The following is a 15,297-nucleotide window of genomic DNA, read 5'->3' as shown; positions in this document are numbered from 1 at the left end:
CCAGTCCCCACCTTAAGAGGAAAGAACGGAGTGTCATGTGAGCGGAGCACAGATGCCAGCTGTCAGCTTGTCCAAGGAGGGAAGAGAGTCAGATGCTGCACTCTTGCCTGGGGCTTCCTCTGCCCTCAATGTCCTCCGTTCAGTTCTCGTGACTTTTCTCTGTTTGAGAAAACTTCTATTCCTTGCAAATTCTTGTGTCTCCTATAAAATAAAGCTACTTAGAAAATTAACAGACTTAAGAAATCAATGCTTTTCTTCCCTCACAAAGAAAGGAAAGTATTGACATCACCTGAAGGGAACTTCTAGAAGCTAAGATCAGGTCATGTACAGACGCGCAGTTTCCATTCAAGAAATGGTCTCTTGGAAGGACTCGGTTGGAATATCTATCAGTAGAGACTTGCTGGCTGCCACAGAATTAAAACTAAAAGGGAAAGAAGTAATGTTCTCCAACTAGTAGCAATTCAATTATTTCAATAACACACACAACACACACACACACACACACACACGCAAAACCAATTGCTAATGAAAATAACTCATAACTTCATGTCCTCACTCTAAAAGAAACGAATCCATTCATTTCTGACTAATGTGTCACACTGCCTAATGATGAAGCCAATAATAATAATGATAATGATAATAGTAATAATAAGTAACACATTTCCAGCGCTGTAAGAGCTTTACACGCACAATCTCATTTATTCTCTCAACATCCTAATGAGACACTCTCACTAATATCTAATTTTACAGATAAGGGAACTGAGGCAAAGAAAGTTTATGTAACTGGCTATACAGCTGGCCATTTCCAGCATTTGGAATCAGGCAGTTTAACTCTAGAGCAGGGACTTGAAGTAATTGTTGTGTACACTTCCTCACTGCTGTCTCTCTTCTATCCCCAAATCTTGATCGATGCCAACAAAGCCAAATATTTTCATAAGGGCAAAAAGCCACTCTAATGTAAAAATTTTATTTCAATTATAATATTCTTAAAACTACTTCCCAGGACATTTCTTAATCTTCTAAAAAATCCAATTACCATCTCATCTTGGAGCCGTCCAGGACTCTCCATTTTTTTTCAGTAGATAGCAGTCAACTGATTTCCATGCAACTCTACACACAGCATTGTAAACCCACTGTTATCAGGGCGGTTTGGGGAGGTGAAAGGGACCCGAGTCATGAATTAGAGGTGGTGGGATCAGGCAGTTGGATCCGTTTCAGCAAGTCTTTGATTGGGATGGTCAAATTCCAGGCATTTTTATCTCTTTTCAATGAAGCTTGCATTAGTTTTGCTTCATTTGTGCACATCACTCAGATGGATCGCAAAACCCTTTAAGCTCATTCCTTTTCCATTAGCTATTTTTGAACTCCAGCTGACTCCCTTCAGAATTGCTGTATTCAAGGAGTCTGGATTTGGGATCCCATCCTCAGTTTCAGCTCGCGTCCCACCTCCCTGTGCATAAGGAACATCGACCCTGCTTGCACTGAAAAGTAGCACCGCTTCTTGGAAACCTAAGATGCTGTTCCTTTTCAGGCATTGGGAGAAAGAAATTCTTCTCCCCCAGTACTCACAAAACCACCAAACCCACAGCCGCAGGGTGGCCCCAGGACTTACCTTTCCTGTTGAGTGTGTGTGTTTGAGGCCCTGTGGTTTTTCAGTCGAGGAGACCACAGTCCAGTCATCCCGGGCATACGTTACATCTTCACCTCATTGCTGAAAGGCCTTTCTCAGAGAGTGGGGGGGCTGAAATTCTAGATCTGCACTTGCATTTTTACTGTCATTGTTTAGAGAGCTTGGGAGGACTACACGTAGTAGTAATTGCAAGAAGGGTTTAAACAGACACACACGTGCCCAGTGTAATTGGAAGTACCGAACTGAAATAGTAACCATCCCAGATGCTAAGAAATTAAACCCATGCTACAAAATTCCCAGATGGAAGGACCAAGATCCACTTCCAAGATATACTGACCCCAACACTAACGTAGGAAGAGCGGCGGGAAGAGGTGGAGGAGGAAAATAAAACATGAGGCCAGAGTCTGTAGCATAGCTCATTTTATTGTTTAAACAGTTTTTGCATAGGAAATATATCTGCTTCCAGTAATTGACTGCAGTATGAGCAGCTGCTAGCAGTATAGGCTGGATATAACAGTAACAATCACATTAAGTCAAGCTTGATTTACACCAGTTTAAAACTTGTGGCAATTGAGTTCATTTGCAACCCACAAAAAGTACCCAAAGAACATTATCCTCCAACCGGGCACAATAAAACCTTCGCTAACATTCTGGCCCAGTCTGGGGCTGATCCCAGAGGTCTGAACGCCAGAAATTAAGTAACTGTCATATAATACATCCTACTGCTAAAGGTTTGTTACACGGAGATTGTGCATGTGCCTCCTTTTTGAAAAAATTTAATTAAAATACAAGGTTCTGTATTTATGGCCCATGAGGACAAAAATGCCAAAAGTTTTAAAATGGATCAACCCTGGTGTGTAGCTAGCAAGCAATAACTGACTACTCGTCACCTACAGTTGTACTAAATGTATCTAAAGAAACACACAGTCCTACAAAAGTTGTTCTCAGAGAAATATCATTGAGGTGAGGGCACCTCTTCCCAGGATGCTAAAAGTTCTATATGATATAAGCACAAATTAACAGCTTGATGAAGACATAATCTAATGAAGCTTTGAGAAGCCTATGCCTGGGATGGAGTTACCCCTCACATTCTACAATGTTGTAGAGATTTTTTTTTTTTTCCAAGAAAATGTCATTTGAAACATATTTACAACTGAACTCAACAGAGACTGTGAAATTGAACAGGCACTGCTCATTTGTTTGAGTTTTTTGGTAAACATTTTGCTGGTTTTTTTTTTTTTGTTTGTTTCTTTCTCGTTTTGCATCAACTTTTTTCAGTCCATGCAACTTCAATGCCCTCGATGAAGAATGCATAATAAGCCATACTTCTTAAAAAAAAAAAAAAAAGACTTCCTTCTGCATAAAGAGATATATTTGCCACATCAGTCCCTGTAGCACAGTTTTCAAAACCATTCTGTCAAAAATACAGTAATACAAGACTGGCTTTAGTGTCACCAGCTCACACTGCCTTGTGTGTATGTAGGCCACCATTTGTTACTGGTACTGTATCATGCAATAAAAGTTATCAGAGGCTGGGGCTGGCGTGCTCGTAGGCTAGTGGCACTGAAGCGTTTTCACAATCTCAACAATTTGAATTGCAACACACAGATATTTCTAAAGAGTCTTAACTAGTGAACCCTTTTATTATTAAAAAAAAAAAACTACTTACAACCATCGAAGAAAGAATTGCAACAACAACAAAAAAATGTAAAAATTGACCGTCTCCAACTTGTCCCCTTTGACTATATGAACAATGTCACCAACAGATCTGTGGCACGGACACAGTACAAAGAGTTGTCATGGCAATGAGTTTGGCTGATGCAAAGGTCATTGTGCAGGGTCAAAGGGCAAAAATCAGTGGTCCATGTTACCCCCCAACTGCAGTGCTCCACCCCACCCACACAATTTTTAAGGAATTAGAAAAAAACAGGGGAACTACCAGAAAGTGCAAAATATGAAGAAGGCAGCTTTCAGCTCCTTCAGCATGGAGTAGAACATTCAATTTTGAGCTTTTATAATTGGACTTGAATAGCCTGCACATTAAAAAAAAAAAAAAGTTTTCAATAGAAACCCAATTTTTTAAAGTCCAGGAAGCATGCAGCTGGTTAATGTTAACCAAAGACCTTGACAGGAACATGTAAACTATATTGAATGTCATGCTTGGGGCCTATCTGCCAGCAATATTGTAGAGTTGTTTCATTAAAAATGAATACTGTACACTGAATATGGGATAACTTTCTGCAGCCTTCATCGTTTCACACGGTACATAGAGTTTGAATCTAGGTAAAGAACACGTCCTGGTGTCACACCGCTGAAGATGTCCCTGTGCAATCTCTTTTGTTGAGTCCTTATGAAGCTACAAGTCACAAATCCAAGATTCTGCTCCCTGAGGACACGTTATGTGAGACATAGCACGGTTTTGTCATTTTCTGCCTATCTTGAATGCTCTGTGAAACAACCTTAAATACCATCACGTAACAATCACAAAAACTTTTGCTAAAGGCCGTATATACTAATAAAAAGACAGTGGTGCTTCCGACATTCTGAAATGCTCTGAAAACCAACTTTTCCAATACTAAATACAACAAAATAACCTTCATAAAATATAACTTTTCTCCATTTACACTTTTTTAAAGGATTAGTATCCTATGCTTTTCAAGCACAGGAATCTGTGAAATAACTCCTAACATGGACAGATTTTTTTTTTTTTTTAATACATAACTTAAGAGCCTGGAGAGTTTTAACTCAAGTCCAGCCTCCAAACAAGGAATATTCTTGTTTACTTTAAAAATGGAAACAACATATAGTTCCATTATAATTGTTAAAAAGTTAGCTTTACAAACATGGGAATTTTAATTTAAAAAAAAATTCTTAACAAAACTATACAGTGTACAAATTACTGTCTACAAGGTAGGCGGTTCGTGAAGAAGACCTTTCGCTCTTCTTGCTACTCGCAGCTTCACAGATTCATTCACATATTTTTTTTTTTAATGGAGCTGCCCACCCGAACATTACCCCATAACTATATTGCTATAATTAAGATTTTTGCCATGTCTTTATGTACAGTCTCCTTCACTGCCTTTTTCTTTTTTCTCCTTAGACAAGCCTCAAACGCTCATGTCACTCCAGAGGAAACACTTCAGAGGCACTGTGAGGGGTGGGTTGCAAAGCAACGCAGGGAAACTGAACGGTGCCGCGGAGCGGGGGCTGGAGACGCCACCCCCTCCTGATGCCCTTGGGTGACCTTCACCATCCTGTAGCTCTGCACTTCTGGGGAGGGGAGGGGCGTGCAAGACCTGCAAGAGGGGGGGGCCCTTAGTCACAAGATACTTCCTGGTAAAAAGAGGAGGAGGCCGAAATGGATTTGAGATTATATAGAGAGTAGTATCTTTTTAAGAGTTTTATCTCAAAAGGAAAGGAGAAAAAAAAAATGATTAAAAAAAAAAAAAAAAAGCAACACTTGAACTAGGCCTTTGTATTCAAGAGGCAGGCAGGAATACCCACAGTGTGTAACTTATTTAGCTAGAGCTGCTCATTCACTGGCAAAAAAAAAAAGAGAGCGAGTCTGCTCTTAAAAAAATACTGCGTGTCCTGTGAGGTTGATTTGTTCACCTACTAGGTTGAAGAGACATGAAGAGCTTGGCTGAGATGATCTGTTTTCCACCAGGGCAAGTCATCACAGAAATGACTGGACTTCCTTTTGAACTTGCGCTCCTGCTGTGCTTTTCAGCATTGGGGCTATCAAACTGAATGGGCTAATCAAACACAATTCTCAGGCCCATAAGCATTGTTCTAAAGTATTCATTATTAAATGATATGCTGTGAGAACAATAGACAGTTTATTTTATTAGGCTGTGGCCTGGGGGAAGGGGGTCAGGGGTCTCCTCAGGGCAACCCACCATGTGTCACTAATTCTAAACGATTTTCCCCCTAGTAATGAATTCCCTCAATGGGACTAGGGTGGGGGGGGGCAGTGGGGCAGAGTAAAGTAGAACCAGCCTCCATTCACCCTCTAGCCCTCCGGGGAAATTGAATCCAATATATACTTGAGGTACCATCCCTTAAAAAAAATCCCATCAGCATCTAATGGGCTTAATTCATCCACAGGAAAATTCATTGCTAAAAATTCTCTATTTCCCTTCTACTCTGGTTCTCCATTTAAAAAGGGCAGGTAAAATGAAAACTTAACAAGACTTATTATTTTTGTTCCTTAAAAATTGAACTTTGATTTTAATCTAGAAGTCCGAATACATTTAATAATAGCCCTCTGTTCAATCTCCTGGATATTAAAAAAAATTTCCAAGCGCACTACCATCGGTTTGAAGTAGTGAGTCACAGGTAAATCACAGACTAACATTCATGAAATGAAGAAATGGGGAAGAGAAGTGGTGGGGAAAGGATGTGGGAGCACCCCCTCCAGCAGGATGGCATATTTTAGAGGAGAAAGTATGCTCAGGTGTTAAAGCCCCAAAGTTGAAACATCTGCTAGATGTACTTTTCAACGACTATCTTTGCTAACTATGAGACAGGCTCACTCTCCACTGGGGATCCGGAACTTTCAAGAAAAATGACCACCCCCCCCCCCTAAAGAAAGATAAGACCATTTGTTTTAAGCCAAGTCTGCCTCCAGGTGAATTGGTTGTGTTTGCTTGCTCTTACTCTGTCGCTATGAAAAGCAGAAAGGAGTTCCGCTTGCACCCCAGGTGGGGAGTTTGAGAGGGAAACCTGTGAAGTTGAAGTTTCTCACAGTAGGCAGAACAGTCGCTGTGCAGCCCAGGCCCATCTCAGGGTGCACTGCTTCACAGCTACACTGTAAAGTGTTAAAAATCCTCCCACCCACCCCAGAATATATATATATGTATATTAAAAAAAATCCCCTGTCCATCTCTCAGTACACAAAAGGACCTCATCACACTGCAAAAATAGCAGTACCCACTTTGGTCAATTAAAACAAACAAACAAAAAAAAAGCATACATTATTTTTTTTTTTAAATCTGTGTACTTACCTATAATAACCAATACAGCTAAAAGCACTACCTACATAGGCAAAACTTGGTATTGCATAATTCGTATAAATTTGAAATCCCTCCCCCCCCAAATATTAATTGGAAGATGAAAAACATGAAAGGTTAATAGAAAAAACACCAAAATACTGAAAATATTGCTGGTCGATTACAATTTTTAAGCGGCAACTATACACAGCCATGATATGCTTTATAAATGTGAGATAAAGGTATAACTGTCTAAAAAATCCATGATGTCACACATTTTTCTTCGTCTGGAGTACAAAATATTTTGTCATAAAAATGGTAAAGATTTAAAATGATAATAAATGCAGCAAAACAAGTGTAGTGATGTCACTTTTTTGTGTTTTTCTGTGTTTTTTTGTTTTTTGTTTTTTCGATTTCAAGGCAAGGCACGTAATGTGGACATTATATCTTCGTGCAAATTAGGATTACTGGAAAGAGTATTTTTAATTAAAATTTTAAGAGACATAGAGGCAAAAATGTGTCTGCCCATGCACACCACAGATCTGTCAATACAAGAAGTTTGTTGAACAAGGCTAATGTCTGAAAGCACCATGCAAGTATTCAGCACCCTGATTACATTTGTTTTCTCAAGAGTGCATTTTTATATCCTACACCCTGGCGTTCCCAGTTTGTAAACTGTAAGCTTTACCCTTGTGACATGGATTTGCCTGCCTCTTTGTCTCTAGAATGCAGATTTTATAGAACCTTTTGTACACCCTATGGGTTCTTGATGCAACCAGTAATTTTAAATAAATAAATTCTACCTCCAAGGAGGCTGCAGCTAAACCAACATAAGTGCTGTGTTTTCATTAATTTTTTTTTTCCTCAAGCACATGATTTGTCTTGATTTAATGCCTTTTTACTGCCCTCAAAAACTGAGGGGAAAATAAATTCGTTCAAAATTATTTTAAATTCTTTTTAATCCCCTCAATTTAGAGTCCAAGGGCTGAAGGACTTATAATCATGATTCCCCTTTAGATATAAATTTATAAATTGCACTTGCCTCTGTTAAGTGTTTCTTTTGTGGGGAAACTATTATATTAATTTTTACTGTTGCATGCAGAGATAACACTTCACCTACATAGAGGCATTTCTTCCATAGAGCCTTTGTGTTCAAACTGTTTTTTTTTTTCCTTTTTTCTTTTTCCTTTTTTTTTCTTTTTTTCTTTTTTTTTTTCTTTTTTTTAAGATTTCAAACTGGGTTACACACTGGAAAAGGCTGGGTTAAGGGCCAAAATTTAATAAATCTGTACTGATAACTAAAGGCTACAGAGATTTCATATATATTTTTTTTAACTTTTAGAAATCAGAGTGCTTATAAAATGGCTGGCTCATGGCTCTGTCACCCAGCACTTCTGATGCCGCCTCCTAGCCTTCGTTGGTGAGATAACCAGGAATAGTGATTCCATGCGTAAACAACAAGAATACTAAACCAATAAAACTAGCTTATCATGCAAATATTAAGGCATCTAGAAAGTCAGTTAAAATATATTGTCATAGAGACAGAACATCTATTTCCCAGCGGACTTCATGTAACAAAGGCTACTTTGCAGGGGCTGCGATCTACCATCAGTGAAATATCATCGACCCTTTTTATGTCATTACAGTTTCAACCTTAAGGGAATTAGTGATTGTAAGTGCTGCGATTGCTGGTCTATTATCTTCTTTCTTCAGTTTCTTTCCTTTCTCCCTTTTTGTTTGTTTTGTTTTGTCCAGTCTTCTCTTTTCCTTTTTTTTTTTTTTTTTAAATTTCTTAAACTAGTGTTGTATTTCATTTTTCCCTCAGTTGCTCGTTTCTGCTTGAAGGAAAGGTTCTCCGATTATGTTCAAACTGTAATTTTGGACATTTGCCGGTAGGATGGGTGTCCTATTTGATACTTGGAAAGGAACCAAGCTAGCCCAGGTACCAGGACTGTTGGCAGGAGAGGGGCAGGAGGGAGGGAAGAGAAAAAGAAAAAATACAACGTTACTCTATAACAATATTAGGAATATAAATTCCATAGGCATCAAATTACTACAATAACTTTTTTCCAAATTGCAGTTTAATGTGAGATACATGTGCTAAATTATAAACATTATACATATATAAGCTACATGGTCTATTTCTTTCACGGATGGTAAGACTAATTGTGAAAAAAACTCGAGTAAGACTCATCCACAGTTGTTAAACTCTGATTGAGGATACTCTTCCTAAAATACTTGGTCTTCTTTGATGTAAATATAATATGATTTTTTGTCAAAAAAAAAAAAAAAGAGAAGGAAAAGAGCAAATCTACAACAGTGCCAACATACTTTGCATGCAATATTCTGATCTTGTTTTAATTCACCAGCAATTGTGATGTATTTCAATTTTTCACCTGCCTATCGGTTGAATAAAATTGAAAGCCATAATGAAAGAGATTTTTTTTTCCCCTCACAATAAGAGGAAATACATTTTTCAGAAAGGCCAGTGCATAATGTGTAGTTGGAAGCTGACACCAGAAGCCACGGCATTCCCTGTCCCTCTGCATCAAGTCATGTCTCCACATCCCAGCTGCTCTGAGTTTGGGAGTCTGGAGAGTGGCCTGGGAGAAGCCCCACAGGGAGGGAGTAAGCAGAGGAGAGGCTTGCCCCTCTCCAACCAACTCTAATTTCACCGATGTTGTATTTGGGGCTGTATAAAACAAAAAATGTTCAAAAAACAGTTCTCTAACTGCTACTGGCATAATCTCTCATTAAACAAGTATCATATAGAGGAAAATAACACGACACCTACATGTCACAAAACAACCCCATAACATACATTCTGGGTATACCTAATCAGATGTATTGTTTATTTCAACATTCAACTAGGAACTAATGTCAGCTAAGTAACAGCTGCATAAATAATCATGAACCAAGAAAACATCCAACTGACAATTCCATACCCAGTTTTGTCATCGTCTGGCATGGAAACACAACTTCAATGTTTCAAATTTAATTTATCCTTTAAATTTAATTTATATCCTTTTCTTTACTTTTGGAGCCATGAGGTGAGATGGATTCTACTATGGTAGGTAGCTATCAAGCTAGACATCCTCATTTTTTCATATTTAAATTCCAAAGGTACAGAAACCTTTATGGAATATTACCTTGAAGGAACAATTTTCCTACCTACTCCCTCCACCCCCCAAAAAGAAAAAGCTTGGGAAAAAAAAAGAAAAAAAAAAGAACTTGATATGTAACTTTTTACTCTCATGACACTTTTTATCAAATAAAGAGGCTTATTAATACATGTCTAGGTACATATTTCTGAGTTAATATTTTAACAGAAAAATATTCACAATGACGTTTTATGCTCAAGGGATTTTGTGATTAGAGTATGAGATCCATAATAACAAAGTCCATTTCTCTTTCTGTTCTCCATCTAATATGGTACCTGGTACATGGTAAGTGCTCAGTAAATTTTTGGATTAACAGGCAAATCAATTAAATATTCCAAATCACACCCAACTATATATTTTTTAAAAGTATTGCTCATAATCACATAATTTCATGAGTACATTTCAATTTGGCCCCCTATAATAAGAAAATAGGCATCTCTGAACTTAAAATTAGAGATGTTTAGCATTAACAAAAATTAACTATGCAGGAAAAATCATATAATACTTGAAACAAAAAATTCAAATAGGGTTTCCCTGGTGGCGCAGTGGTTGAGAGTCTGCCTGCCAATGCAGGGAACACGGGTTCAATTCCTGGTCTGGGAAGATCCCACATGCCGCGGAGCAACTGGGCCCGTGAGCCACAACTACTGAGCCTGTGCGTCTGGAGCCTGTGCTCTGCAACAAGAGAGGCCGCAATAGTGAGAGGCCCGCGCACCGCGATGAAGAGTGGCCCCCACTTGCCACAACTAGAGAGAAAGCCCTCGCAAAGAAACGAAGACCCAACACAGCCATAAATAAATAAATAAATAAATAAAATTAAAAAAAAATTCAAATAAAAAGATGTGTCATTATAGGATAAAAAAATCATAATTCTATAGAATAAAAAGTTGTTATTGAAACCTTTTCTAAGAGACTTAACTGTTTTCACATATTTCCCTCTTCCTACACACATCTTCAACAATTATTTCTGCATTTTGCACCACTGATTGGGCCACTGATTGGGAAGAGTGTTATACATGATGCATCATGAAACATTTTCCCTCCACTGTCCTACTGCACTTGATTACATAGTACTACTATAGCACTACCTCATATCATAATTATCTGTATCTATGATTATCTTACTTACTGAAAGGTAAGATCTCTAAAGAAAATGACCGTATCTTATCAATCCTTATTGCTGGCCATAGCTGATGCTAATTATTTCTCAACAAATAAATGACAAAAACGGATCTCCATTACTTTTAACATAAAGCAGGAAGCATGTATGAAAAACAAAAAGAGTAGCTCAAATTGATAATCCTTGACAGTAAAAGAAAATGTCAACGACAAGTAAATAACTTTGCAAAATTAACAAGTCCCAAATTAAATGGGCTCTAGGAAGTCATTTAGAAGCTGCGTATTTTAGGAAAATAAAGTGTATTTTAATGCTTGAAAATAGATGTGACTCCTTAAATGGAGAAGTCTACTGATTAATGGCAGAAAAGACAGGAATTCAGCGTTTATTTTGCAATAGCTTTCTTACTTAGTTCTTTAGAAGAGACATGTATTGTTAGTCTACGGAAAATCCTTGATAAAAATACATAGATGCTAGCGACGAACAGGACTCTTGCCGCAGAAGAGCTAACAAATTCAATTTAGATGTTTATTTAAACCTTTCAAACCTCCCATGCTACATTATGACCACGTCAAAATTGCAGTGTGTGATATATTTGTCAATACTGTTTATGAACCTTTGGGGGGAAATAAATCTCAGATATTAACACTATGCAAACCCCATATATGAGTTTACAAGCCTCTTATTGCCAATTTGGAGGTTAAATACAGAACTGTAAGGCATAGACATTTTTTAGAGCTTTTTGGTAGTCCCGTTGAAAACAATCTGGTAAAACTAATTCAAAGATTATGATAACAGTGCAAAGAAAAATGTTTAACCAAACAAAATAACTTAGATCATTTAATTTCTAAAAGACAATGCCTCAAATCTCATAGTTTTTCAGGTAAAAATTTAACAGTGCCTTTTACATATCAACTCCCTCTCCTTAAGTCAATGTCAATGATTGCCAGTATGGATAAAATAAACACACTTTCATATTTATGTACATATACAACTAGTTACATGTAAAATGCTTAATCATTTTAATTTCTAATAGAATGAAAATTATATGGATAACCTTATGTTCAATCCAATAATCTGTGTCTCTGTCTATTAAGAGATGAGAGTCTCTCAATTGAAAGATTTGAAAATATTCAAAGTCAAATTAAGCTACTTCAGCAATATATCTTCAAGCACTCATTTACTTGGTCTTCATTACATTTTCCATTGCCAAATCACCTTTTTTTTTTTTAAGGCAGACAGAAGATGAGCATGACTGAAAGTTGAAAGCACATCTTTAAAAAATATATACCTGCCATACTAGTAAAAAGAGAAAAGAATACAAGCACTTCGTGAAAAATCAGGCACAAAAAAAAGCCCCAAATATTTTGACAATACTTTAACACAAAGCAGAATTCACCCTAGTGACTTCTACTCTATGTACGCTCTAAGTATATAATGAGGTATTTCATTAAAAATAAAATAAATAAAAGTTAAATAAAAATTAAAGAAAAAATTAATACATCTGATATCATGGATCATAGTTTCATATGATTCTGATTAAATGTATGATGTGGCTGCCCCCCGCCCCCCGCCAAAGGAAAGAAGCAAACAAACAAATTACTTTGACCTTAAGATGCATTAATGGTAGGTGATGACGGCTTCATTTTATACTGATCAGACTATCTCGGAAGCATTGTGTTTCTTCTAGGCATCGCTCTTCAAGAGAAACAAACTCTATGGCATCTCTTTGGTGAAGAAACTCACCAAATCATGTCATTTGAGGAACATTAAACGGAAACAGGGAAGACATGATAGTTGAGTTGAAAAGAAACATAGACTTGTTCCATATGGTTCAGGTAGACAGAATTAGCATAAAGGCAGAAACTTCCAGAAGATACCATGCTGAGGGCCTACTATGAACAAGGTACTATCTTGGGTGTTTTACATATGCTATGTCACTTAATTTTCTCAATGAACTCTTGAAATTGCCATCATTATCCCCTTTTCACAGATGAGAAAGTTGAGGCTTAAACTCATCCATAGTTACCCACCTAGATCTCAGATATGAATCAGTTCTGATTCTCATGGCCATTTAACTATTATACTGCTTCCCTGGGAAGTTAGACATTGACCAAACATTCAAAAGAACTTTTGAACAGAGTTTTCTGAAGGCAAAATGTATTTGCTTCAGGAGACAATGAATTTCCCATGCCCCACACAGCTGGCTAGTGCTGCAGCAGACTTGTGCACAGAATATGTGATCGGTCTGGGTGATCTAGCAAATCTGAAATTTGATATATCTATCTCCTTTGAAAACAAAGCTAGTTGGGAGTGACGTTATGGTGAGGATTAACGAGGAAGAAGATACCTCCTTCTTCTTTTTAAAAATGATACACTATTTATATATTTCTTATCTGGGACAAATTGGATAAAATGGCTAGTCTTTGCATCTACAAGGAGTAAAGAGACTCTGTACCTTTCAAAGAAAGAAAGTGAGAAAACTCCTCTGGACAAGTCAACATTTGACTTGGTTGTGCTTTATAAAAATTATGCATTCTGTGACTGTGTATCCTAGACCAAAAAGGGTTGGGTCCTTAGCTTTTAACTTGGTACCCACACAAGAACCATGGCGTACCAAATAAACATATATGGAGTCATAAGTTTAGTAAAGAACCAAAGTCAAAGGCTTCCTTCAACTATTCGTCTTGAAATAAAAGCTAATTGAAGAATGGCAAAATTCATTTATTACTAGTCTGTGTGCATCTGATAATGGGTTGGGCAACCCATTTGTCAAACATTTTACGAAATGTCAAAGTATCCAGTGTACTAATACTTTTCAGGGGAATAATCATATCACCCATTCAGATTTTACATACTGATTTAATCATAAGACTACCATATTTGCTTTAAAGATAGTAAGTACTCTTTTAAGAAGCTTAAAAAAATATTATGAGAATGAAGCACCAAGAATTGTATATATTCATACATACCTCAACTGTACCAGTAGCCACATTACTTATAGATAGCAATAAAAATAAGCAATGGCCCAGAAAGCATGGAAAATAAATAAAATAAATACCTTAATTTAAAAGCAGGATTTGCCCTTAATTCCACTGCACCTGTTTCAAATACCCCCAAGAAGGAAAGTTTATTATTTCCTTGGCTAAACATTTCTAATTTTGTTACTATAATATTAAAACACAGGTATTAGTATCTCTCCCAAAATGCACAATAAACAATTTTCCCTATTAATAGCTAAAATCTGCCTGGAAAAACCAATCAAGGGCAGGCTAATTAAGTATTAAGTTAGAAACCATGCTATCCTGGATGTGTGCATTTGGACTGGCAGCTTATATCAATATAACACAAATGCTGCAGACTGTGTCTTATGAAAAAATGCTCCATCAGACCAGGGGAAGGAATATATGGGTGGTATTTAAGTACCCATATATTTAGGTATTATTACATAAATTATTATATATAAAGAATATATCTAAGAATTCATTAATGTATTAGAACAAAGAAAATGGTACTTATTAAATATACTAGTTGCTAGCACTTACCTAGTGTGTGCATTTGCCAGGCACTGATCTACGTGCTGGACCTACTTTAAAGCTTTCAATCCTCATAATACACTTATTAGAAAAGTACCATTATTATTCTGACTTTACAGATGAGGAAACTGAAGCTGGGAAGTTGTGTCTTGCCCAACCCTTGCTGCTGTTAGATTGTAGAAGCCAGGATTTGAAATCTAGCAGTGTGGTTCTAAAACCTACATTCTTACCCACTACACTTCACCTAATCTCCCTCTTCTGTGAAATACACTACTTATATTACTAAGCAAGAATTCATATTATCCTTGAATTATACAAGAGATTCTATGAATTGAGGTCCAAATCATTTAGGCACACTGAAATTCCCAAAGAATGTAACTTTTGAGTCCAAATTTCAACACAAATACCTGTATTTTATTTATCCAATTACAGATTCTTTTCAGCTGAAGGCAATATTTACCTTTTTTGCTGTACATACAGATGTAGCTGTATGTCAGTAATTTGCTTGTTGCGTTCCACTTCTGATGCAGCTAGACTATAAGTGAAAGTGCTTTACACAGGTCTTGGGTTTCTTCAATTTATTTCCCCCATTTTTTAAGTATCATTATTGCCATCGGAATGATCCTATTTGCATGCAAGATGATTTCTAATGATTATTACTATTTGGAATAATCTGTATTGGAAAGCTCCCTGGCCGGCTCTTACCTGAACTGCAAAGTACTCTTGTGGGCTCTCTGAGAAACACCAAATATCATAAACTGCAGGTGTCGCAATGGAATTATTCTAACTGCAAGCAACAGCACTTCATAGTAATGAAAGAGAAACATATCTGTTTCTTAACTAAGTAGGTAAATAGCCTGCT

The 15,297-nt window shown here is 37.0% G+C and overlaps 1 protein-coding gene across 8 annotated transcripts in view; it reads right to left on the bottom strand.

Moving 5' to 3' along the window:
- Nucleotides 1-2,033: 2,033 nt before the first annotated feature.
- NFIB (nuclear factor I B) overlaps nucleotides 2,034-15,297 on the bottom strand; it is a 236,964-nt gene continuing 223,700 nt past the window's right edge. For 6 of the 8 annotated variants that reach the window (XM_059924715.1, XM_059924712.1, XM_059924713.1 and 3 more), the window contains one exon: nucleotides 2,034-8,572. In XM_059924715.1, coding sequence (XP_059780698.1) covers nucleotides 8,443-8,572 — 130 coding nt within the window. In that variant the 3' untranslated portion in view covers nucleotides 2,034-8,442. The remainder of the gene's footprint in view (nucleotides 8,573-15,297) is intronic. The other 2 variants (XM_059924714.1, XM_059924718.1) reach the window with 1 other exon arrangement.

The sequence above is a fragment of the Balaenoptera ricei genome, chromosome 6 (assembly GCF_028023285.1).
Source record: "Balaenoptera ricei isolate mBalRic1 chromosome 6, mBalRic1.hap2, whole genome shotgun sequence".
NCBI classification, from domain to species: Eukaryota; Metazoa; Chordata; class Mammalia; order Artiodactyla; family Balaenopteridae; genus Balaenoptera; species Balaenoptera ricei.
This window is presented reverse-complemented; position numbering and strand designations above follow the sequence as displayed.